Source organism: Octopus sinensis, linkage group LG28 (assembly GCF_006345805.1).
Source record: "Octopus sinensis linkage group LG28, ASM634580v1, whole genome shotgun sequence".
Classification (NCBI taxonomy): domain Eukaryota; kingdom Metazoa; phylum Mollusca; class Cephalopoda; order Octopoda; family Octopodidae; genus Octopus; species Octopus sinensis.
In genome coordinates, this window is record NC_043024.1 from 10,449,733 (window position 1) to 10,477,431 (window position 27,699).

General features: G+C 40.2%; 1 protein-coding gene across 1 annotated transcript in view; it reads right to left on the bottom strand.

The window, feature by feature from the left end:
- Positions 1-211: 211 nt before the first annotated feature.
- Positions 212-27,699, bottom strand: part of LOC115225667 (putative uncharacterized protein DDB_G0282133) — a 30,463-nt gene continuing 2,975 nt past the window's right edge. The window contains exons 4-15 of the mRNA XM_036514574.1: positions 25,217-25,746; positions 23,842-23,951; positions 21,187-21,263; positions 13,091-13,270; positions 12,020-12,261; positions 7,603-9,696; positions 6,814-7,554; positions 6,173-6,699; positions 4,785-6,103; positions 4,037-4,080; positions 1,915-2,073; positions 212-413 (exon numbers count right to left, since the gene is read on the bottom strand). Of these exons, the coding sequence (XP_036370467.1) occupies positions 1,964-2,073; positions 4,037-4,080; positions 4,785-6,103; positions 6,173-6,699; positions 6,814-7,554; positions 7,603-9,696; positions 12,020-12,261; positions 13,091-13,270; positions 21,187-21,263; positions 23,842-23,951; positions 25,217-25,247 (5,475 nt within the window). The 5' untranslated portion in view covers positions 25,248-25,746 and the 3' untranslated portion in view covers positions 212-413; positions 1,915-1,963. The remainder of the gene's footprint in view (positions 414-1,914; positions 2,074-4,036; positions 4,081-4,784; positions 6,104-6,172; positions 6,700-6,813; positions 7,555-7,602; positions 9,697-12,019; positions 12,262-13,090; positions 13,271-21,186; positions 21,264-23,841; positions 23,952-25,216; positions 25,747-27,699) is intronic.

Here is a 27,699-nt window from a genome sequence, read left to right on the forward strand (position 1 = left end):
AGCATGGCCACAGTCAAATGACTGAAGCAAGAGAAAAGATACAGTAACCTTTACTGCTGGGAGCCCGGCAACAGATCCCAGTCGCACTGCTTTCCCACTTATGACTAAAAGATTGAAAAAAAAGGGGAAAAAACATAGCCTTGTGATCCTTTATTATTGATGACTTTCAGTATATATACACAGTAAATAGGAAAAGCAAATGGGAAGGCGGTAAAGGTACTGGTTTATTAACAGTAAGGTCTTAAGTTCAAATCTTACTACTACAACAACGGTTATTTTATTGTTTTGTAATTTGTTCCTGTGTATCACACACGTCTTAACTTTGCCTTAGTTTCCGCAGTTGGTTTTGGTCAAGGTTCCGTCCACACTGCTACCGACTTCACACTCAGGTGAAGTCGGTAGAAGTCATTCACCTGAAATTTAAAACAAAGGTAAATAAAACACAAGTAAATAAAACAAGAACAAAATGAAAATAATCTGAAAAAAAATATCTGTCTATTCATTTATAGGCGCAGGAGTGGCTGTGTGGTAAGTAGCTTGCTTACCAGCCACATGGTTCCGGGTTCAGTCCCACTGCATGGCACTTTGGGCAAGTGTCTTCTACTCTAGCCTCGGGCCGACCAAAGCCTTGTGAGTGGATTTGGTAGTTAGAAACTGAAAGAATCCCGTCGTATATATATGTATTAGGTGTAGGAGTGGCTGTGTGGTAAGTAGCTTGCTAACCAACCACATGGTTCCGGGTTCAGTCCCACTGCATGGCACTTTGGGCAAGTGTCTTCTACTCTAGCCTCGGCCAACCAAAGCTTTGTGAGTGGATTTGGTAGACAGAAACTGAAAGAAGCCTGTCGTATATATATGTATTAGGTGTAGAGTGGCTGTTTGTAGTAGCTTGCTAACCAACACATGGTTCCGGGTTCAGTCCCACTGCATGGCACTTTGGGCAAGTGTCTTCTACTCTAGCCTCGGGCCAACCAAAGCTTTGTGAGTGGATTTGGTAGACAGAAACTGAAAGAAGCCTGTCGTATATATATGTATTAGGTGTAGGAGTGGCTGTGTGGTAAGTAGCTTGCTAACCAACCACATGGTTCCGGGTTCAGTCCCACTGCATGGCACTTTGGGCAAGTGTCTTCTACTCTAGCCTCGGGCCAACCAAAGCTTTGTGAGTGGATTTGGTAGACAGAAACTGAAAGAAGCCTGTCGTATATATATGTATTAGGTGTAGGAGTGGCTGTGTGGTAAGTAGCTTGCTAACCAGCCACATGGTTCCGGGTTCAGTCCCACTGCATGGCACTTTGGGCAAGTGTCTTCTACTCTAGCCTCGGGCCGACCAAAGCCTTGTGAGTGGATTTGGTAGTTAGAAACTGAAAGAAGCCCGTCGTATATATATATAGGCGCAGGAGTGGCTGTGTGGTAAGTAACTTGCTTACCAACCACATGGTTCTGGGTTCAGTCCCACTGCATGGCACCTTGGGCAAGTGTCTTCTACTATAGCCTCGGGCCGACCAAAGCCTTGTGAGTGGATTTGGTAGTTAGAAACTGAAAGAAGCCCGTCGTATGTATATATATATATCTCTGTTTGCTTGTGTGTTTGTGTGTCTGTGTTTGTCCCCCTAGCATTGCTTGACAACCGATGCTGGTGTGTTTATGTCCCCGTCACTTAGCGTTTCGGAAAACGAGACCGATAGAATAAGTACTGGGCTTACAAAAGAATAAGTCCCGGGGTCGATTTGCTCGATTAAAGGCGGTGCTCCAGCATGGCCGCAGTCAAATGACTGAAACAAGTAAAAGAGTAAAAGAGTATGGAATTTTAATCAAAGGTGTTAATTTGGATCGATCTGAACAAGAAATTGGTATCAAAGAATGAGGGGTGGTCTCAGACAGGTTGGCACCAAAAGGGTTTAGAACAGGACATACTTCACTGGGGGTAGATCATGCTTCCTAGTGTCTAACTTCTTTGATGATGTCATGCGTCCAGTAAATCTTCCAAAGAATCGGTGCTCATAGAGGTGACGCTGGAGAAGGTGGAGCTGTTGACATCTGTGTTGCTGCTCACTCTCAGTGTGTTGTCAGCATCTGCAAGAAAGACAAATAAATGAATGGTGAGATGTTTGTTTTTTTTTGTTTGTTCCTTCTCAAGCCACGCCTGAGATTCGAACCCGCGATCCCTCGACTGCAAGTCCGCTGCTCTAACCACTAGGCCAGACACTCACACACACACACACACACACACACACACACACACACACACACACATACATATATATATATATATATTGTTGTTTGTTCCTTCTTGAGCCATTTTCCCGGTTGCCTTGAAACTGCGATCCCTCGACCGCAAGTCTGCTGCTCTAACCACTAGGCCGTGTGCCTCCACACACACACACAGACATTTATTGTTGTCATTGTTTGTTCCTTCTTGAGCCATGCTTAGCTCATAAGGACCGGTTTCCTTGGCATATAGGTTCCCCATCTGGACGGGACGCCGGTCCGTCGCAGGTGAGCTGCAAGATGCAGGAGGAAAGAGTGAGAGAAAGTTGTGGCGAAAGAGTCAGCAGAAGTTCACCATTACCTGCTGCCGGAGCTCTTCTTTGGAAACAGGAAACATAGGAAAGTCGAAAGGAAAAGAAAGAAAGAAAAACATTGCCAACAGTCCAGGTGTAGTTACCTTTTTGAAATGATGGGAAATAGACAGACAGACAGACAGACGGACGGACGGACGGACGGACGGACGGACGGACGGACGGACGGACGGACGGACGGACGGACAGACAGACAGACAGACAGACAGACAGACAGACAGATAAATAGATAGACACAGACAGACAGATAGATAAATAGATAGACACAGACAGGTAGATAGATAGATAGATAGATGGATGGACAGACAGACAGATAGATAGACAGACAGACAGACAGACAGACAGACAGACAGACAGATAGATAGATAGATAGATAGATAGATAGATAGATAGACAGATAGATAAATAGATAGACAGACAGGCAGGCAGATAGACAGACAGACAGCAAGATAGATAGACAGACAGACAAATAGATAAATAGATAGACACAAACAGGTAGATAGATAGATAAATAGATAGACACAGACAGGTAGATAGATAGATAGATAGATAGATGCAGACAGATAGATAGACAGACAGACAGACAGATAGATAAATAGATAGACAGACAGACAGATAGATAGATAGACACACAGACAGATAGATAGATAGATAGATAGACAGACAGATAGATAGATAGATAGATAGATAGATAGATAGATAGATAGATAGATAGACAGGTAGATAGATAGAGAGATATGTTTCTTTATTGGCCACACAGGGCTGAACACAGAGGGGACAAAATACAAAGTAGAGCTTTTCTTTTTGGGAAGGAAAGAAAAAAAAGTGGGTCAAATTTTGATCAAAAGGGATCGTGGAAAAAAAAAAGCCGATCAATAGGGGTCGTGTATCACAGAAATGTCAATGTAAAAAGGGAAAACAGACTAGGTTTATCTTTGGAGAGAAAAGCCTATAGAAAAGACCACGGTAACCTTGGGTAATAATGTCATGCAAAAAAAAAAAAAACAGTGACCCTCTTATGCTCAAGCTGGCTCCGTCAACAAGCGTCAGTGGTGTAATGGCTAGCATGGTTGCTTTCCAAGCAGTCAATCCAGGTTCAACTCCCGGCCGATGCAGTTCATTTTCTTTTTGTTGTGGTGCACCTGAGCACTGTATACAATAATTTCATTATTATTATTATTATTATTATTCATATGTGCCATCCTTGCTTCATTCACCCATCTTTTTTTGAAACATTCTCTAGTTTCACTTTCCTTTTCAAGTGATACCTGAAGAAGATGATGAGAGATTGACTCTATCGTTGGAGGGTTCGGCTGAATCCCATCTGTTAGTCTATAGTATTTAATACATGAACCGGTGGATCATCCAGCAGAATGGTAATGTGAAAATTATAAATTATATAGTTTTTTTTGATTTCTTGGGGAGAATGCCAAACGAGTAAAGGAAAGAGATATTACCTTCAGCTGTGGTGGTCGTTGTAATATTGTCATGGGCTCCATTGCTAGAGAGGGGAAAAAAAAAAGGGAAATAATGACAATAGTATAAATATAGTGTGTGTGTGTGTGTATGAGAAAGATAGAGGGAGAGAGAGACAGTGTATGTGTGTGTAAGAGAGTGTGTGTATGTGTGTGAGAGTGTGTGTATGTGATTGAGAGAGGCAGTGAGTGTGTGAGAATGTGTGTGTGTGAGTGTGAGTGTGTGTGTGTTTGTGAGAGTGTGTGTATATGAGAGTGACAGACAGACAGACGGAGTGAGTGTGTGAGTGAGAATGTGTGTGAGAGTGTGTGTGTGTGAAAGTGTGTGTGTGAGTGTGTGTGTATAGGAGAGACAGACAGGGTGTGTGTATGTGAGAGAGAGAGAGAGAGAATGTGTGAGAGTGTGTGAGAGAAAGAGACAGTGAGTATGTGAGTGTGTGTGTGTGTGTGAGAGAGAGAGAGAGACAGTGTGTGTGTGTGTGACATCAACAACCACAAATAGTGAGGATAAAAATGATGATGATGATGATGTGATGGTGGTGGTGGTGAGGTGCTGATGGTGACAGTGTTGTTGTTGGTGATGATGATGATGATAACAGTGTTGGTGATAGTGGTGATGATGATGATGGTGGTGGTGGTAGTGGTGATGATGATGATGATGGTGGTGGTGATGATGATGTTGATGGTGGTGATGATGGTGATGACAAACGACTAAAAGACATTAACCAACCTTTTCGACCCCTGGTCACCCTCGGGCGAGGCAACAGTCACGGCCACGATGTTGGTGCCGAGTGGTCCAGTCTCGTCCGTTGTTTCTCCGCCCATGAGATGATGGCTGCTGCCACCTACAACAAGCAACCGCTCACAAGAAGATGGCTCGTCCCCGACCGGCGCCGGCAGCTGCTCCAGACTGTCAGTGTTACAGTCTCCATCACTATCATCATCCTTGTCCACTGACATCACCGATTTCTCCAAAACGGCAGAGTCATCTGTTTGTTGTTGGTGGTGGTGGCCATCACCCTCTACATCCATTGTATCATCATCATCATCATCAAAGAATAAGTTGTTGTCGTCTTTGATGAGGATGTCCAGCATAGGAGTCTGAGAGTCACTGGGATCACGACTCGGATTCTTTTCCAATATCTCTGGTGATTCTCGTTGTACGATGGCATCCTGCAAGACAGGGGACATTAGGATATTGGGGTCTACCGAGGGACTTTTGGCTGGCGATGAACCTGGATCTTTCATTTGCGAAGAATCTCCACTTTGGTTTCCATTGTTCCAAATATCAGTTGTTGTCTGTGACTGTGTCTTGTTCTCAAAGACCGATACATCATCTGGTATAGGTCGAGCCATTTCTATATTGGCAGCTGTTGCTGGATTAGTAACACAATCTGTATAAGATTTACTTGCAAACGTCTTGGTGGTCACATCTGGGTTGGAATTATATCTTAGTTTGTTGGTAATTACATTCGTATCAGAGTAACATTTAGTCTTTTTGGTGTTATTGACAAGCTCATCGGTAATTAGTGGTTTGTCCAGCACCATATCAGTGCAAGAATTAGATTGTGATGTTTTGGTATTTAATACTGTGCCAGATGTCGCATCTGTGCGAGAATTACTTCTAGATGTCTTGGCAATAATTGTTGTGTCAGATACCATATCTGTGCGAGAACTATTTCTAGAGGTTTTGTTAACAATTGCTGTCTCAGAAACCAGATCTGTGCGAGAATTATTCCTAGATGTATTGGTACTCAACGCTGTGTCAGATGCAATATCTGTGTGAGAATTATTTCTAGACATTTTGGAAATGATTGCTGTGTCAGATGCCATATCTCTGTGAGAATCTTTTCTAGATTTTTTGATAACAATTGCTGTGTCAGATGCCATGCCTGTACAAGAATTATTTCTAGACGTTTTGGTAACAACTGTTGTGTCAGATACAATATCCGTGCGAGAATTATTTCTAGAGGTTTTAGCACTTAATGTTGTGTCAGACACCAGATCTGTGTGAGAATTATTTCTAGACATTTTGGAAACAATTGCTGTGTCAGACACCATATCTCTGTGAGAATCATTTCTAGAATTATTTCTAGATGTATTGGTACCAATTGCTATGTCAGATGCTATAGCTCTGCGAGAATTATTTCTAGATTTTTTGGTAACAATTGCTGTGTCAGAAGCCATGTCTGTGCAAGAATTATTTCTAGATGCTTTGGTAACAATTGCTGTGTCAGACACCATATCTGTGCGAGAATTATTTCTAGGTGTTTTAGCACTCAATGTTGTGTCAGACACCAGATCTGTGCGAGAATTATTTCTAGACATTTTGGTAACAACTGGTGTGTCAGAAGCCATATCTGTGCGAGAATTATTTCTAGATGTTTTGGTAACAACTGCTGTGTCAGAAGCCATATCTGTGCGAGAATTATTTCTAGATGTTTTGCTAACAACTGTTGTGTCAGAAGCCATATCTGTGCGAGATTTATTTCTAGATGTTTTGGTAACAACTGGTGTGTCAGACACCATATCTGTGCGAGAACTATTTCTAGATGTTTTGGTAACAACTGCTGTGTCAGACACCATATCTGTGCGAGAATTATTTCTAGACATTTTGGTAACAATTGGTGTGTCAGATGCCATATCTGTGCGAGAACTATTTCTAGATGTTTTGGTAACAATTGGCGTGTCAGACACCATATCTGTGCGAGAACTATTTCTAGATGTTTTGGTAACAATTGGTGTATCAGATACCAGATCTGTGCGAGAATTATTTCTAGACATTTTGGTAACAATTGGTGTGTCAGATGCCATATCTGTGCGAGAATTATCTCTAGATATGTTAGTACTCAATGCTGTGTCAGACACCAGATCTGTGCGAGAATTATTTCTAGATGTAATTGTAACAGGTGATCTGGTGTCTCTAGCAAATGCGTCGTTATTTCGTCTAAATGAGATTTTATCACTGTCAGGTGTGCTGGCATTATATCTTGATGATTTGGTATGTCTAGCAGGTGCATCTTGCGCCATACCTGTATGAGAGTTACACCTTGGCATGTTTGTAATGACTGCTGTCTTGGACAACATATTTGTATCAGAATTACAGTTCAATCGTTTGGTATTAATAATGTTCTCACCTGGGTGTAAATTACTTTCAGGTGTCTCTGTAACACCAACAGGTGTGGCGATGTTGCTTCTAGGGGTGTTTGTAACATCAACAGGTGTGTTGGCATTGCTCCTAGCAATGTCAGTAACACCAACAGGTGTGGCGATGTTGCTTCTAGGGGTGTTTGTAACATCAACAGGTGTGTTGGCATTGCTCCTAGCAATGTCAGTAGCATCAACAGGTGTGTTGGCATCACTTCTTGGGGTGTTGCTAAGACGTCCTGAGGGGTCGGTAATGTCTTTGTATATATATGCAGGTGTGTTGATATGGCTTCCAGCAATGTCAGTCTCAAGTCTTGGAGACTTACCAAAGCTTCTAGGTGAAGGTGAGTTAGTGTTAAACTTGGGTGATGTGCTAAGGCTTCTCGGTAAAGGTGAGTTAGCCTTAAGCTTGGGTGACTTGGTAAAACTTGCAGGTGAGATACTAAGACTGCTTGATGAATTCGAAAGGCTTCTAGCGTCATTGGTGGGACAGAGAGCTGTATTAGTATTAAGTTTAAGTGCATTTTTATCACTTTCAGGTGTATTGGCATTGGATCTTGGGGATTTGACACAGGTGCTCGATATGTTGTTAAGAAGTACAGGTACATTTACATCAATATCAGGTGCGTTACTATCACTTTCAGGTGTGTTGGTGTCAGATCTAGATAATTTGACACAAGTGTTTGATATGTTGTTAAGAAGTCCAGGTGTGTTTATCTCAATATCATTTGAGTTGCTATCATTTTCAGGTGTGTTGCTATTAGATTGTGATGATTTCACACAAGTGGTTGATACATTGTTTAGAAGTCCAGGTGTGTTTATATCAATATCAGTTGAGTTGCTATCACTTCCAGATGTGTTGTTATTAGATCTTGATTTCACACAAGTGGTTGATGCATTGTTAAGAAGTCCAGGTGTGTTTATATCAATATCAGGTGAGGTGCTGTCACTTTTAGGTGTGTTGATGTTAGACTGTGATGATTTGACACAGGTGCTTGTTATGTTGTTGAGAATTCCAGGCGTGTTGCTATCATTTTCAGGTGAGTTGCTATCATTTTCAGGTGAGTTGCTACCATTTTCAGGTGTGTTAATGTCAGACAGCGAAGATTTGATACAAATGGTTGATGCATTATTTAGAAGTTGAAGTGTCTTTATATCAATATCAGGTGAGTTGCTATCACTGTCAGGTGTGTTACTATAAGATCTTGATTTTACACAAGTGGTTGATACATTGTTAAGATGTCCAGGTATACTTATATCAATCTCAGGTGTGTTGGTATTAGATCTCGGTGATTCAACACATCTTGTAGATGTATCGTTATTATCTCCGGTTGTGTCTATATCACAATTAAGTGTATTGTTATTAGGTGCTGATGATTTAGTATATCTATCAGGTGTATGATAAAGCTCAGGTGTGCTGCTATCAGATCTGTCAGGTGTGCTTGCATTAGATATTGGTGATTCAATGTATCTAGGAGTGTTAATATCACTGTCAGGTGAGACAATATTAAATCTAGGTGAGATAACATGACTAACAGGTGTATCATTATCATAATCTCTAGATGTGTCTATATCCACATCAGGTGTATTGAGATAAGATCTAGGTGATTTTGTTGGTTTAATAGGTATGTTGTTAGTATCTTCAGGTGTAATTTCATCATTGTCAGGTGAATTAGTACCAGATCTAAATGCTTCAGCGTGTCTAGTACATGTCTTGTTAAATCCAGGTATGTTTGTATAACTGTCAGGTGTGTTAGATTTCACTCTGTTAGGTCCCGGCGACTTAATGTGTCTGGAAGATGTATCTTTATGTGCAGGTGTGTTTGTACGACTGCCATGTGTATAACGAACAGATCTAGGTGAATTAGAAGGCTCGTTAGGTGTGTTAGTATTGGACTTCCTCTGTGTGCCATAATTAAACACAGGTGAGTTAGTAAAACTGCCAAGCATATTGTCGACATTGTCTGAGGCTGTAGGAGCAAAAGCATTGACGTGTGTCACGCCGCCACCACCACCACCACTACCATCGTTACCATCACCACCATTGTCATTATCATCACCATCATTATCATATTCATCGTCATCCTCATTGTCACTGTCACTCTGCGAACACGAACAGACACAAACATCAAGCCCCTTGGAACTATACGCAGGTGAGCGACCATTATTCTGGTCCATGGGTTGACCCACAGGTGTAAAACCAATATCCTCGTTATCAAACAAACTACTTGATGTCGACGTCGACGTATCATCATCGGATACATCGTCGCAGATCTTCGACGGAGAGAAATCTCCCATCATGTCAGTCGATAGCCGAGTCGGTGAGTCCCGGGATGATAAGATGATTCCAGTGCCACTGGTTTTGCCATTGTTCTGGTTAGGGGTTTCGCGGCTCGGTTCTGATAAGTTGGATCTGGAATGTTCTGTCGGAGTTAACTGGTTTCCTGCTGAATCATTGAAGTAACTTTTGTTAGGCTTTGGGCTTGCTTCCTGCACTGAAAATAAATACAAACATATATAATGTTTGAAAATAAATACAAAAATATATAAATTTTTTTTCTTTACTACCCACAAGGGGCTAAACATAGAAGGGACAAACAAGGACAGACAAAGGGAGTCAGTCGATTACATCGACCCCAGTGCGAAACTGGTACTTTATTTATCGACCCTGAAAGGATGAAAGGCAAAGTCGACCTCAGCGGAATTTGAACTCAGAACCTAACGACAGACGAAATACCGCTAAGCATTTCACCCGGCGCGCTAACGTTTCTGCCAGCTCGCCATGCCCCAGCATGGCCACAGCTCGTGAGCTGAAACTAGATAAAATAAAAAAAAATAATAATACAAGCAAAACGCCCCCTGTCCAATGGATGGTGCTGAGTTGTCAAACATTTAAACCAAATTATCTCAAAACAACTTGTCCGACCGTCCCATAGGCCTCCCCTAGGAAATGACACTGACCAAAGAAAAAAGAAAGATTAAAATTTTGTTACATAGGTACAGCTGTGGCCTGTGGTAAAAAGCTTGCTTTCCAGCCCCGTGGTTCCAGGTTCAGTCCCATTGCGTAACACCTTGGGCAAGTGACTTCTACTATGGCCTCAGGCCGACCGAAGCCTTGTGAGTGGATTTAGTACATGGAAACTGAAAGAAGCCCATTGTATATATACATATATGTATCTACGAGCAAAACACTAATGGAAGGTGCTGAGTTGTCAAACATTTAAACCAAATTTTCTCAAAACAACTTGTCCAACCGTCCCATAGGCCTCCCCTTTGAGAAACACTGATTTAACCTAAATTTGAGACACCAGCAAGAGAAGAAATAAAGATAGACTTTTTTTTCTATTCCAAAGAAAAACGATTTTATTCACGCAAACATGCAACCGAAGAGTTTAAAGTACCAGTAATGATAAGGCTGTTGACTGGGAGAACACAAACATGGTTTAAACAGTAAGCTTGGCAGGAAAGAAACGTGCCTTTAAGCAGTACAAAAACAACAAAAACTGGAAGGTGCAGTTATGTACAGGTTGACGGAAGAAAAGCAGGACAAAAACGGCTTTATCGATCGCATTCTCACCTGGAATCGATTTTTGTAATTTTTTCAAGACTTATCCATGCCCTGATACCGTCAGTATCTACATATCAAATTTGAGCACAATCGGATGGAGGATGCCTGAGATCCTAGAAGACACACACACAGACAGAACGGATTTTATATAATAGACTAGCTTAAAAGCTGCACTCTGTGAAGACTTTTAAGCTAGCTTCTGTGGAGGGCTAAATGGGGCTACAACTCAAAACTAAAGAGAGCTAAATAGTATGACTATATACGTCTGTAATGACTATATGCTCCGCTGGTATTTGATAAGAGGTCAAGGACAGATGAGAATTAATTCTGTAATGCAAATCGTTCTATTGTTCCAGTCCCAAGTTGAATTCCAGTTGTTGGCCAAATTTGTCCCAAAGTACTTATCTCGACGTAAAATTAACGAAGCGGATGTTGTTTATTTCCCCCTTGATCTTTGACGCCATCTGACAAACGCCAACCAAGATGGTATGAATCAGCCAAGCTTTACCTGCTAGAAATAGCAACCCAAATGCTTTTAAATCAGATCCCAATGCTGGATGTTCAAGAACTAAATGAAGGGCAGATTTTCAATCCCGAGATCATCCTGATTCCGAGAAGTAATAATATGTCTGTGTAGAGCAAATGAAGACTGGGATACAGGGGTCCCAGACGAACACCAGCACCACTACTACCACTACCAAACCACCATCACGACAACCACTACCACTTCTGATACCACTGCCACCAACACTACCACCAACAGAATCACCAACACAATCACCACCACCACCACCATCACAACTACCATCCCTACCACCACCACCATCACAACTACCATCCCTACCACCACCACCATCACAACTACCATCCTACCACCACCATAACTACTACCGCCACCACCACCAACAACAATGACACTACCACTGCCACCATCATAGCTACCATCCCTATCACTACCACTGCTGACGCCACCACCATCACCACCAAAATCACCACCACCACCACCACCATCACAACTACCATCCCTATCACTACCACTGCTGCCACCGCCACCACTACCGCCGCCGCCACCACCGCCACCACCACCACCACCACCACCAACACAATCACTAACCACCCTGACACAATCGCAACGACTACCACCACTACTACCACCGACACCATTACATCCACGACCACCAACTAAAACAATGACACCAACACCAACAACAAGATAAGCAACATGAAACCAACACCTTAAAATGACTCACAGATGTCACTAGCTGTTTCCACTGTCTCTGAGGGATCTTCACCAGAAGTCGTTACGGTTCTGTCCGTTGGCGCCAAATCCAAATCTGAGATGTCCTTGTTCCGACCGTTGACATCGATTCCAGCATTAAGTAGAGAATGTTCTGAATCCTTTCTCGTGTCACCTAATTGGTAAACAGGCAGTTGAGAGTCTTGTTTAAGCTCTTCAATGCTGGACGATGCTTTCTTTGTGGGGTCCGACTCCCTATGACGATGAGGAGAAGACAATGACGAGGAAATGGTTACAGGAAAAGAAAATGAGACATTGTGAGTTCAAACTCTGGACGGGGCTACGAGATTAATATATTCTCTTCACAACACAGGCATGGCTGTGTGGTAAGTAGCTTGCTTACAAACCACATGTTTCCGGGTTCAGTCCCACTGCGTGGCACCTTGGGCAAGTGTCTTCTACTATAGCCCCGGGCCGACCAAAGCCTTGTGAGTGGATTTGGTAGACGGAAACTGAAAGAAACCCGTCGTATATATGTATGTATGTATGTGTGTATATATATATATATATATTATCATCATCATCGTCACCATCATCGTTTAGCGTCCGTTCTCCATGCTAGCATGGGTTGGACGGTTCAACTAGTGTCTGTGAAGCCAGAAGGCTTCATCAGGCCCAGTCAGATTTGGCAGTGTTTCTACGGCTGGATGCCCTTCCTAATGCCAACCACTCCGTGAGTGTAGTGGGTGCTTTTTACGTGCCACCCACATATATATATATATATGTATATGTATATATGTATACACATACACACACACACACATTCACACGTACACACACATACACACTCACACACACATACATACACTCACACACACATACACACACATAACACATGCATTCACATACACATACACACACACATTCACACTCACACACACATACACACACACACACACTCACACAAACACACATTACACTCACACACATATACACGCAAAAACTATAGTGTAAAAACAAAATAAATAACAAAATAACAGTAAAATCCAAAAGCAAAATATAAAAAAAAACCTATTCCACCAACCTGTTGAAAGACAGCCCCTTAAAAGGGATCACTGTCCGAGAAGCTGACCCTTCTGAACCAATTCTTTTTGCAAACATTGTGTCACTGGGGACAGAAAGGGGTCGCTGATGGGTTCCCTTGCCCTCGTCCTTCTCATCATCGCTCTCTTCATTTTTTCTCAAATAGTGTCTTCTCTCTCCACTGCAGAGATAGAAAATCGGTAAAAGTGACATTGCTCTGTGTGTGTGTGTGTGTGTGTGTGTGTTGGAAGGAAGAAGGAGAAGGAAAAGGTGTAGAGAGGTCATCAACAAGAGGCGCAGGAGTGGTGGCTGTGTGGTAAGTAGCTTGTTTACCAACCACAAGGTTCTGGGTTCAGTCCCACTGCATGGCACCTCGGGCAAGTCTCTTCTACTATAGCCTCAGGCCGACCAAAGCCTTGTGAGTGGATTTCGTAGACGGAAACTGAAAGAAGCCCGTCGTTTATATGTATATATGTATATATATATAGATACATACATATATATATATATATATACAATTGCAGCGTGGAAGGTGTTTATAAGCCATTTAAGAAACACACAAAAGCCGTTCGATTCACTTCAACATTTGAAGTGAATCGAATGGCTTTTGCGTGTTTCTTAAATGGCTTATAAACACCTTCCACGCTGCAATTGTTTTCGTTTCAGCACACAATCTCAGATCAAATTACTTGCTATGCGAGTACATCTCCGTAATATATATATATATATATATAGGCGCAGGAGTGGCTGTGTGGTAAGTAGCTTGTTTACCAACCACATGGTTCTGGGTTAAGTCCCACTGCGCGGCACCTTGGGCAAGTGTCTTCTACTATAGCCTCGGGCTGACCAAAGCCTTGTGAGTGGATTTGGTAGACGGAAACTGAAAAAAGCCCGTCGTATATATATATATATATATATATATATATATATATGTATGTGTGTTTGTTTGTGTGTCTGTGTTTGTCCCCCTAGCATCGCTTGACAACCGATGCTGATGTGTTTATGCCCTCATCACTTAGCGGTTCGGCAAAACAGACAGATAGAATAAGTACTGGGCTTACAAAAGAATATGTCGCGGGGTCGAGTTGCTCGATTAAAGGCGGTGCTCCAGCATGGCCGCAGTCAAATGACTGAAACAAGTAAAAGAGTAAAAGAGTAAGAGGTCGCAGGTTCATTCCCTATTGCCGGCATTTGGAGAAAAGCACTGCACTAGGCTTTTGCTGTCTGAGACCCAATAATTCTCATAGGCTGAGCCCACCTGGCAGTGAGTAGGTGCCACACTGCTTTTAGTATAAACAGTTTAAAGGTGAAATAAAACAATTAAATGGAACATTTAACATTGTCAGGATACAGAAGATGTCATCAAAAAGAGAGAAAAAATAGTCTAATGAAAAACATTACACACACACACATGCACACACACACATACACATATATATATACATATTTATATCATCATCATCATCATTGTTTAACGTCCGTTTTCCATGCTAGCATGGGTTGGATGGTTCAACCGGGGCCTGGGAAGCCAGGAGGCTGCACCAGGCTCCAGTCTGATCTGGCAGTGTTTCTACGACTGGATGCCCTTCCTAATGCCAACCACTCCGTGAGTGTAGTGGGTGCTTTTTACGTGCCAGGGGAGGCTGGCAACGGCCACGATCAGTTGGTGCTTTTTACGTGCCACTGGCAGGGAAGCCAGTTAAGGCGGCACTGGCATCAGCCACGTTTGGATGGTGCTTTTTACATGCCACCAGCACAGGTATCACAACTACAATTTCCATTTGATATTTATTTTGATGTTGATGTACTTGACTCAATAGGTCTTCTCAAGTACAGCAGGTCACCCTACGATCCAAGGTAAGCACAGCAGTCGTCCTGCGATCCAAGGTACTTTGGATGGGCTGGGGCTGCTATGTGAACCTGGTGCTTCACACACACACACACACACACACACACACACACACATATATATATATATATATATATATATATATATATACTATATATATATAATATATATATATATATATTATATATTTATATATACAGTAAGAATATTACTGAGAGATTTAAAACAAGTTGCTTGTCTCTATACAAGATCAGCAACTATGTGTCACCATATAATGCCAGTCTGTTACAGGGTTGACCCTTTATAAGAGTGGACTGGAGGCAATGGTAAATGAAGTGTCTTGCTCAAGACCACAATGCAACAACAGTCCGGGAATCAAGACCAGAGTCTTATAATCATGAGTGCCACACCTTAGAACACCATCCATGCACCCTCACACACACACGCACGCACATACACATGCATATGCATACACACATTCACGCACACATTCATGCACACATATACCAGACATTCAAACACAGATACACACATATTCACACACACATTCACACATACAGACGTATATACACATACATACACACACACATGCACACATGTAAACACACATGCATTCACATACACACACACACACATTCACGTGTACATACTCACATACACACATATACACACATACAGACGTATATACACATACACACACACACACACATGCACACACATGCATTCACATATATTCACACACATACACACATACACACATTCACACACACATACAGACGTATATACACATACATACACTCACACATAAACACACATGCATTGACATACACACACACAGACACATTCACACGTACACACACACACACACACGCTCACACACAAATATGCACACATTCACACACACACACACACACACACTCACACACATACAGACATACAAGTGGAGGACGTATATATTAGTGATAATGGCAGAATGGTTAGCACGCCGGGCGAAATGCTTAGCGGTATTTCGTCTGCCGCTACGTTCTGAGTTCAAATTCTGTCACGGTCGACTTTGCCTTTCATCGATTAAATAAGTACCAGTTACGCATTGGGGTCGATATAATCGACTTAATCCATTTGTCTGTCATTGTTTGTCCCCTCTGTGTTTAACCCCTTGTGGGTAGTAAAGAAATAGGTATTTCCATGGAATGTTCTGGAACAAATTGTAAAAGCAATTAAAATTTCACATGGATAATGCATATTTTTCAAATGGTTTTCCTGTTGCTCTGGTCTTTGAGTGAATCACCAAACCTATTCTTTATTCCTGCATTGATGAGCTCTATATACAAATTGAACATTGGCATGGAGAATTATTTTTATATCCTTGTATTTGGCTACCCGTGGTCTGATCAATAAGTATTCAGACTGTTCCTATAGTAACGAAGGTAAAGCTGCTTGGCACAAATTGACCTTGAATTCTGCTGTGTATGCACACTAAGTTTTAATGTTCTAGCTTGCTTCCGCTGTTTACAGCAACGATTGGAAGAAAGGTGTGTAGCGTGTGATTGCCGCATTGATCATGACAGAGTAAATTGAGCAGAAAATCTGCATCAAATTTGACCATAAGCTTGGCAATACCTACTCAGAGGCCCATGCAAAGTTTACGTTAATCTCAACACCTTCAAGGAGATCTTGTGCAACTGAGACCTGAGTGTCATTTTGGTCAGCTGAAAGCAGTTTTGGCACAAACTTGATAGACACACGTCTCATACCCAAATCTTCAGAGATAATGGACAGAACTGAACCGTGACTAATATGCACATCCTCTGATAACTCACGGATGGTGATTTGATGATTTCTCCTCACAGCTGCACGCACATCTGCGATGTTTTTCTCAGTTCTGCTGGTTGTGGGTCTCCCAGAATATTCGTCAATATTGACTTTTTTTTACCATCTTGGAAACGTCTAAACCACTCATACTCTTGAGTGCATCTCAAACACTCCTCTCCATACACTTTCTACAACTTTGCATAGGCCTCTGAGCAGGTATCACCATTTAGTAAAATAACTTAGCTATCATTAAGCTGGTGTTAGGAACATAAATTGTGACTAAGGTTTGGTGGAAGATTTTAATTCAGAACTTATGAAAACAAGACATTTGTACAATAGAGCCAGAGGCTGTTTCAGCCAGGTTGGTATCAAAAGGGTTAAGAATTGTTTCTCTATTATATATTTTAACCCTTTTGTTACCATATTTCTGTTGAGATGCTCTGTGTTTCTTTCAATTAATTTTAAATATAACAAAGAATTTAGTAAAATAACTTGGTTATCATTCAGCTAGTGTTAGGAACATAAATTGTGACTAAGGTTTGGTGGAAGATTTTAATTCAAAACTTATGAAAACAAGACATTTGAACTTAGAGCCAGAGCTGGTTTCAGTCGGGTTGGTATCAAAAGGGTTAAGAATTGTTTCTCTATTATATATTTTAACCCTTTTGTTACCATATTTCTGTTGAGATGCTCTGTGTTTCTTTCAATTAATTTTAAATATAACAAAGAATTTAGTAAAATAACTTGGTTATCATTAAGCTAGTGTTAGAAACATAAATTGTGACTAAGGTTTGGTGGAAGATTTTAATTCAAAACTTATAAAAACAAGACATTTTACCACAGAGCCAGAGCCGGTTTTGGCCGGGTTAGTAACAAAAGGGTTAAGAGACAAGTTAAACGAAATAAAATATCTATATTTATTATGTGTTATTTACAACGAACCAATATATAAACCGCTCTCCCTCTCTCTCTCTTTCTCTCTCTTTCACACACATATTGATATTTTAGAAGTATCTTATCTATCCGCAGAATTAACAGGTAATCTATTCTGTTCATAAATACTCTGGGAGAGTTCCGCTAGAAGGCTTTATAATCTATGCTGTGGTCTATCATATGGCCGACGAAGATAGGGAAACTTTCCCTGTCTCTTGCTATCAGTGGTGAGTGACTGATAGGAGGCTTTTGGTGTTACAGAACTGCAAGCGTAAGAAAAAAAAAAATGTTGATATTTACTTTGTGTCATATTTACAAATCTCTATTTAAAAACGTTCTCTACCTCACAAATTCTACAAATGCCTCATCTAATCTTTTACCTCTTTCAGTTATTAGACTGTGGCCATGCTGGGACATTACTCTTTTACTCTTTTACTTGTTTCAGTCATTTGACTGCAGCCATGCTGGAGCGCCGCCTTTAGTCGACCAAATCAACCCCAGGACTTATTATTTGTAAGCCTAGTACTAATTCTATCGGTCTCTTTTGTCGAACTGCTAAGTGACGGCGATGTAAACACACCAGCATCGGTTGTCAAGACACAAACATACACACACACACACACACACATATATATATATATATACATATATACAATGGGCTTCTTTCAGTTTCCGTCAACCAAATCCACTCACAAGGCTTTGGTCAGCCCGAGGCTATAGTAGAAGACACTTGCCCAACATGCCACACAGTGGGACTGAACCCGGAACCATGTGGTTCGTAAGCAAGCTACTTACCACTCAGCCACTCCTGCGCCTTTTTTTGCTGCAAATTTTTAGTCAAACAAACCAAACCCCATGCACCAATGCTTTCTATGTGGCACATAGGTTTTAGGGCCTCAATTCTGTAGTGGTGGGTGGGTTTTCTTGAGTACAGCAATGCACCACATATCTTCATCCTCTGTCATCTCCTTCATATGGTCCAGTATGTCGAGATCGGCCCTCACTACTTCGTCCTATGTTTTTTGGAGGGTTTCCCTGTTCCTCAACTTCTATCCACTTTAAGTTATTGGCACTTTGTTATGCAACTGTCCTCATCCTTCTGCATCACATGATCAAACTATTACAGCCTCCTCTCTTGCATACTGTATCTAATTCCTCTTACGTGCAACTCATCTTTCAATGCATCAATGCTTTGTTGCACATGTACACTGACATCACACATCCAGCAGAGCATCCCAGCCTTGTCCCTCTCCAACCTTCACATGCCCTCCATAGATAGGGCCTATGTCTCACTAGTATAAGGCGGCAAATTGGCAGAAATGTTAGCACGCCAGGTGAAATGCTTAGCGATATTTCGTCTGCCGTTACGTTCTGAGTTCAAATTCCGCCGAGGTCGATTTTGCCTTTCATCCTTTCGGGGGTCGATTAAATAAGTACCAGTTATGCACTGGGGTCGATATAATCGAAGCTATAGTAGAAGACACTTGCCCAAGGTGCCACGCAGTGGGATGGAACCAGGAACCCAGAACCATGTGGTTGGTAAACAAGCTACTTACCACACAGCCACTCCTGCGTCTATCTATAGAATTTATATTAATGTATTTTTTCATAAATAACTGAGTCTGGCAAGCAAATATATCCCCATCAGTTAATCCATACAGCACCATTTTCTTAATCTTAATCCCTTTCGATGCCAATAGGCCCGAGACCACCTCTGCTTCTATGATATGAGATTCCTGCAAAACCCTCCATCAAAATTTCATGGTAATTTATATAATTTATATTCAAAATACCATCTTATTCCTTTAGCATTCAGATTTATCCGGTCAAATATAATCCTTATTTATTCACATTGTTTTGAATTAATCCTGGATTATCTCGTAGCTTCGAGACTTCAATGATGTTTCCCTCTTCGCTGCTCAGAGGCACAAGCACTTTCACACCCATCTACACACATGATGGGAACTTTTCCCAACCAAATCCAATCACAAGGAATCATGCTCTGGTTTCTATAACTTCGGAAAGTTGAACTATGAACTTTCCATCCCCTTATTCTTTTACTCCCTTCCTCTATGTCGTTATCTTATTAATGTATACCACTTTCCTTTTCCCTATTTGTCTCTGATGATGGAATATTCCATACTTGGAAGTATCCCGGAAACAGCTGTAAGACTTTGAAGATTTTAATTAAAAACTTATGAAAACAAGACATTTTACCACAGAGCCAGAGCCAGTTTTGGCCGGGTTAGTAACAAAAGGGTTAAGAGACAAGTTAAACGAAATAAAATATCTATATTTATTATGTGTTATTTACAACGAACCAATATATAAACCGCTCTCTCACTCTTTCTCTCTCTTTCACACACATATTGATATTGGTAAAATGTCTTGTTTTCATAAGTTTTGAATTAAAATCTTCAAAGTCTTACGGCTGTTTTGGGGATATTTCTGATTATGGAATATTCCATCATCAGAGACAAATAGGGAAAAGGAAAATGGTATACATGAATAAGATAAGGACATAGAGGAAGGGAGTAAAAGAATAAGGGGATGGAAAGTTCATAGTTCAACTTTCCGAAGTTATAGAAACCAGAGCATGAGTCCTTGTGATTGGATTTGGTTGGGAAAAGTTCCCATCATGTGTGTAGATGGGTGTGAAAGTGCTTGGGCCTCTGAGCAGCAAAGAGGGAAACATCATTGAAGTATAATGATATTGTATACGACTTGAGATGTTTACCTTGCCTTAATCTTTACTGCCCTGCTTAACAATTCCATATCCAGTGCATCGGAAATCTGCAATGGCTCCATAACTACCGTCTCGGCTATAATCTTGGAGCCCCAATTATCCGTTTCAGCACTTACCTAGTGTACCTGATCGTTTAGGTCACCTGTGAACTAAACCCCCATATTTTGCGTATATATACTCTTTTTACTCTTTTACTTGTTTCAGTCATGTGACTGTGGCGATGCTGGAGCACAGCTTTTAGTCGAGCAAATCAACCCCAGGACTTATTCTTTGTAACCCTAGTACTTATTCTATCGGTCTCCTTTGCTGAACAGCTAAGTTACGGGGACATAAACACACCAGCATCAGTTGTCAAGCGATGTTGAGGGAACAAACACACACACATCCACATATATATGTGTATACATATATATATATATATATATATATAATATATATATATATATATATATATATATATACACATATATACGACGCCCTTCTTTCAGTTTCTGTCAACCAAATCCACTCACAAGGCTTTGGTTGGCCCAAGGCTATAGTAGAAGACACTTGCCCAAGGTGCCACGCAGTGGGACTGAACCCGAAACCATGTGGTTTGTAAGCAAGCTACTTACCACTCAGCCACTCATATATACATATATATATATATATATATATATCCACATGCAGTATATTCATTTGTGTGTGTATGTGTGTATTCAGGTGGTCAAAGGCTGTTGGTTAGACAAAGTCTGTAAAGCGAAGGAGAGAGACTCACCTGTAATAAGAATTGCAACTGGAACACGCTCGACTGGAACTGAATAATGGAACAACTTGTACTCGTCTGTGAAGATCCTACAGAAACAAAGTAACAGATGCATGTGAATATGCGCATATACGTGTGCCTGTACGTGTGTGTATTGTATATATATATATATATATATATTATATATATATATATATATATATATATACCGGAGTAAACACATAAATGTGAAACAAGGTCGAAAAAAGAGTACTCAAATACCAGTGGTAGAGTAATATGCTTTATTTTAAGCAGCAGAAAATTCAACAAAATCTGTTACTCTGAGTTTCTCGTTGCCGTTCATCAGACAGTTTTTGCTAGAATGGACTATTCTAGCAAAAACTGTCTGATGAACGGCAACGAGAAACTCAGAGTAACAGATTTTGTTGAATTTTCTGCTGCTTAAAATAAAGTATATATATATATATATATATATCTATATATATATATATATATATATTATATATATATATATATGTGTGTGTGTTATATATAATATAATCAAAATAAGCAACAATTATATCCGAGGTAATGTGGTACGATCGTTTCATGCTACTTCATTTTATTAAACACTGTAAGAATTATATCAATTTTAAAATGTTGAGCAATCTTCAGCCATATATAGAAATTTTCCAAACAAATGGCCAATACACATTCTTATTCCATATATATATATATATATATATATATACACATATGTATATATATATATGTGTACACATCTATCATAGGCACCTACATATATATTTATATATACACACACAAACACATACATATATGTGGTTGTGTGTATGCAAATATAAATATATATGTATTATATATATATCCTATCCATGCTAGTATGGAAGGCAGACGTTAAACGATAATGATGATGATGATATAGGTATGTATGAATGTATGTAAATAATATTAAAATAAATGCACCCTTTTAAAGCCTAGCCAGGCTCATGGCCCCGGTTTCCCGGTTTCTATGGCGTATGTGTTCCTCAGCTGGATGGGGCGCCAGTCCATCGCAGCGTTACTCATTTTTGCCAGCTGAGTGGACTGAAGCAACGTGAAATGAAGTGTTTTGCTCAAGAACACAACGCGTCGCCCGGCCCAGGAATCGAAACCACAATCTTACGGTCATGATGCTGACACCCTAACCACTAAGCCACGCGCCTCCACATGTATGTATATAAGACAATTATAATGAATACAGAGATTAGTACATCTACATATTTTGTATTCCCTCAGTCACTTATACGGCAGATTTGATTTAAATTTGTCCGACGCACGTTTCTGCGGTATAAAGGACTTGGCAGTCACATTTGCATCCAGCTGTTTCCGGCTGGTGAGCAGCCTGTGCAAATTTACTCAAGGTCTGTCCATGGAGGTGATCTGAAGAAAACTAAGCAATCCCAGGTTCTCTTTTACTTGTTTCAGTCATTTGACTGTGGCCATGATGGAGCACTGTGAGCAAATCGACCCCAGGACTTATTCTTTGTAAGCCTAGTACTAATTCTATCAGACCCTTTTGCCGAACTGCTAAGTTACGGGCACATAAACACAGTGGCATCGGTTGTCAAGCAACATTAGGGAGACAAACACAGACAGACACACAATAGCTTGCTTACCAACCACATGGTTCCAGGTTCAGTCCCACTGCGTGGCACCTTAGGCAAGTGTCTTCTACTATAGCCTCGGGCTGACCAAAGTCTTGTGAGTGGATTTGGTAGACGGAAACTGAAAGAAGCCTGTCACCTATGTGTATATATATATATAATATATATATATATATATATATATATATGTATGTATGTGTGTGTGTGTATGTTTGTGTGTCTGTGTTTGTCCCCCCAATATCGCTTGGCAACCAATGCTGGTGTGTTTACGTCCCTGAAGCAATGAGATAATCCCTGATTAATCCAAAACAATGTGAATAAATAGGTGTTACTTTTGATTGAGGAGTCTGAATGCTAAAGGGGTTAACACAAGACTTGGGTTAAACATTTTTTTCTCCGATGTGTCATGTTCACAGATGGAATGTTTTTGATCATAGGTCTGCTCAATCAGGGCCAACCTGGGGCTAAATAACATTAGTACAGCATTACAGGATACCGTAAATCGTCGAGTATAGTCCGCCCTTGAGTATAAAACGCAGGGGATTTTTAGGGGACTGTACCTCTAAAAAACCTAAACCTTGTGTATAATACGCACCCCTTCTCTAACTTGAGTCAAGGAGGTCTATATAACGTCCTTAGTTTGTAAAACTGTATACGGTAACGTCCTTTATTATTATTGTATATATAACATAATGCAAACGTGTAGCTTTTTTGTGCATTTTGTTTGCAGAAAATAAAGAAATAACAGTAATAACGTTTATAAATGTTTTTATTGCAAGTTATGGATGATTCTTTTAGGAATTCATTGCTTTCAGGCTTAGCTTAAGTATTTTTCGCGCCCGACATCACAAAATGTGTCTGAATAAACATTGCCGACAGCAAATAGAGACTCGGACATTGCTTAGAAAATATTTTTCATTTTTAACCTTGTGTATAGTACGCACTAGGGATTTTGACCTTTAAATTTTGGGGGGAAAATGCGGATTATACTCGAGGATTTACGATACTTCAATCATAAACTTACATCAACAATATCATCATTGTTCTGGTTTGCAGATGGTACAGCTTGGGTTACCATTTTGTACAGAGAAGTAAAAGACACTGATTCCACATCACCATCATGGTTCTCTTCTCCTTTTGTCAGCAGAAAAGTGGAAGAAAATTTAAAGAAAAGAAAATATGAAATGATAAAACAAAAGTTAAAAATTTTAAGATAATTAAAATAAATTTTTTTAATTCTCAAAATCAGGAAGATACTTAAACATGTCAGATTCTGAATTTTAAAAAGAATTCCTTTAATCTTTTAATTGTAAAATTAAATTACTTGGTTATTCCAGTAATCTATCTATGTATCTGTCTATCGATTTATCTTGCTCTCTCTCTCTCTCCTCTCCTCTCTCTCTATATATATAGATATATATATATATGTATATGTATTGTATATATATATATGTATATATATCTATGTATATATATATTATATATGTATATGTGTGTATATATATATATATATATATATACATATACTTATATATATATATGTGTATATATATATATATATATATACATACACACACCACACACACATATATATATATATATATACATACACACATATACATATACACACACCACACACATATATATATATATATATATATACATATATATGTCAGCTCTGGTCTAACTGTCCAACCCATGCCAGCATGGAAAATGGACATTAAAGGATGATGATGATGATGATGATGATGACGAAAATGTTGACGATGATGATGATAATGATGATACTGGTTCTGTTGCATTTCTTTGTATCTATTTGTCTATTAATTAGCCATTAAATCAATCAACTAATCCAATTGTTTAATTAATTGTTTAGTCAATCAACCACTCAGCTAGATTTGTCAAAATCCTTTCGTTGCCATCCAAACCTGGTATAGAGACAGCGCATCATTGATGATGATGTCCGGACGACAAGGAAAGGACTTTGGCAAACCTAGTCGACTGGTTGACCAAACAATTAACCAAACAATCAATTAGTTAATTAGTTAAATATTTAACCAACTGACAGAAGGGCACCACTAGGAGTGGAGCCTGCAGCTTAATTTGACTCAACACGGGGAAAATCACCCGGTCCGGACACCAGTAGGATTGACAGATCGATAGCTCTTTCTCGATTCCGTGGGTGGTGGTGCATGGCCGTTCTTAGTTGGTGGAGCGATCCGTCTGGTTGATTCCGATAACGAACGAGTTTAACCAACTGACAATCAAATATTTAAACGAAGTAAAAGAGAACCAGTGTGTGTGTTTAGCATTGGCATAATGACCCTCCCAAAAATGCAAGAAAATTTATTTCATCTCATCGGTTCACAAAAACAAAATATAAGGCAATAATTGCTTACCTGATACAAGAGAATTTCCACCATTCTCCATCTCTTCTGGTTTATGCTGTGTCTTAGATTCTTCAGCCTCTGCAATTGTTTCTTGTTCTTCTTCTTCATTTGACTGTGACTTAGTGGCACATTGGTCTTTACCTGTAGAAGTATCCTCTTTTGTCGACTGTAGATGTTGCTGGGTGTCACCAGATCCGTTCTCAACGATGTTTGCATCTTCAGCAGTGACATAGTTTTGACCACCACCACTCAGCTGCGGGGTTTGACCCTGCCCCGTCTCATCAGCGATGTCCTGCCTTTCACCACTCGAATCAACATTGTCTACAGACTGCGGAGGTTGCTTCCCGTCGTCAAGTTGTGATTTGCGACTTGAGGGTCATATTCGGAAGGAGACTTGACATCACCGATTGGTTGAGGAGTTTTTTGCCTGTGTTGTTTGAGCATGATGCGTTCGGCATAGGTTAAATTAGTGTTTGATGTTGTACACAGTGACACTAGCTGTTGGTATTGATTCTTATTCTTCATGTCAATTTGCACACCTGTCAAAAGGTAAACACTGCATCAATCATCTATATATATAAAACTCAACTTATGTGTCTGTGTGTGTGTGTCTGTGTGTTTAACTTCTCGGCACATCTCCTCTTAGCCAACAAATCGTAGAACCACCAAAAATGGGTCACTTAAAGTTTAGGCGAATGAAAATTGAACTGGGCATTTTCTGTTCCGAAATTCATCTCGCAAGTGCAAAAATCGATAATGTGTTTGTTTAGGCCTTATCCCATGCATTGAATAGTGAACTTTACTCAGTCAGCTGTTTGACGTGAACTGTGTTCACCATGCGTGCAAGCATGCGTAAATTGCACGAAAAAAAAAATCAAGATATAAAAATGAATCGCCGTAAACATTGTAGAAATTCGGCAAAGAAATGAATTTTCGGGATGTAGCCTGGAGGGTTTTTTCGTATTAATTGTTTGGACTTTGTGAACTCATACCAATTGTTTTTGTAACATTTTTAACGCTTTGAATTAAATGTGAACATTTTGCGTTGAGTTTGCAGTTTGAATCACTTTAACCAAATTTTAGCAGGCCGGATTTTTGATCATCACGATACATCGCCAGCGACTCCCTGAAATCCCTGTTGAGAAATCTATTATATTTTCTCTTTTACTCTTTACTTGTTTCAGTCATTTGACTGCGGCCATGCTGGAGCACCGTCTTTAATCGAGCAACTCGACCCTGGGACTTATTCTTTGTAAGCCCAGTACTTATTCTATCGGTCTCTTTGCCGAACGGCTAAGTGACGGGGACCTAAACACACCAGCATCGGTTGTCAAGCAATGCTAGGGGGACAAACACAGACACACAAACATACACACGCATACATATATACATATATACGAAGGGATTCTTTCAGTTTCCGTCCACCAAATCCACTCACAAGGCATTGGTCGGCCCGAGGCTATAGCAGAAGACACTTGCCCAAAGTGCCACACAGTGGGACTGAACCCGGAACCATGTGGTTGGTAAGCAAGCTACTTACCACACAGCCACATATAATAATACTTTGAATGTGACACCTGAGAAAGAGTAAAAGTAATTATCCGATGAATGACAGGTATTACTGCTAGTCTTTTTATATAATTTTATTCTCTTAATCGCTTCAGTCATTATACTGTGGTCATGCTGGGGCACCTATCTTGAATTTTTAGCCAAATGAATTGACCTCCAGTACTTACTCTTTGTAACCCTAGTACTTATTCTATCGGTCTCTTTTGCTGAACCGCTAAGTTACAGGGACGTAAACACACCAGCATCGGTTGTCAAGCAATGCTAGGGAGACAAACACAGACACACAAACACACACACAATTATATATATATATATACATACTATATATATATATATATATAATATATTATATATATATATATATATTATCTTTACTTGTTTCAGTCATTTGACTGCGGCAATGCTGGAGCACCGCCTTTAGTCGAGCAAATCGACCCCAGGACTTATTCTTGTAAGCCCAGTACTTATTCTATCGGTCCCTTTTGCTGAACCGCTAGTAACAGGGACGTAAACACACCAGCATCGGTTGTCAAGCAATGCTAGGGGGACAAACACAGACACACACACGCGTATATATATATACATATACATATATATGATGGACTTCTTTCAGTTTCCGTCTACCAAATACACTCATAAGACTTTGTTCGGCCCGAGGCTATAGTAGAAGACACTAGCCCAAGGTGCCACACAGTGAGACTGAACCCGGAACCAAGTGGTCCGTAAGCAAGCTACTTTTTTTTGCTTGTGTTGTTTCAGCAGTCAATTTGCACACCTGTCAACAGGTAAACACTGCATCATTCATCTTCTTATATAATTGCTTATTACCTTACTCGTTTCAGTCATTACACTGTGGCCATGCTGGGGCACCTACCTTGAATTTTTAGTCAAATGAATCGACTCCAGTACTTTTAAGCCTAGTA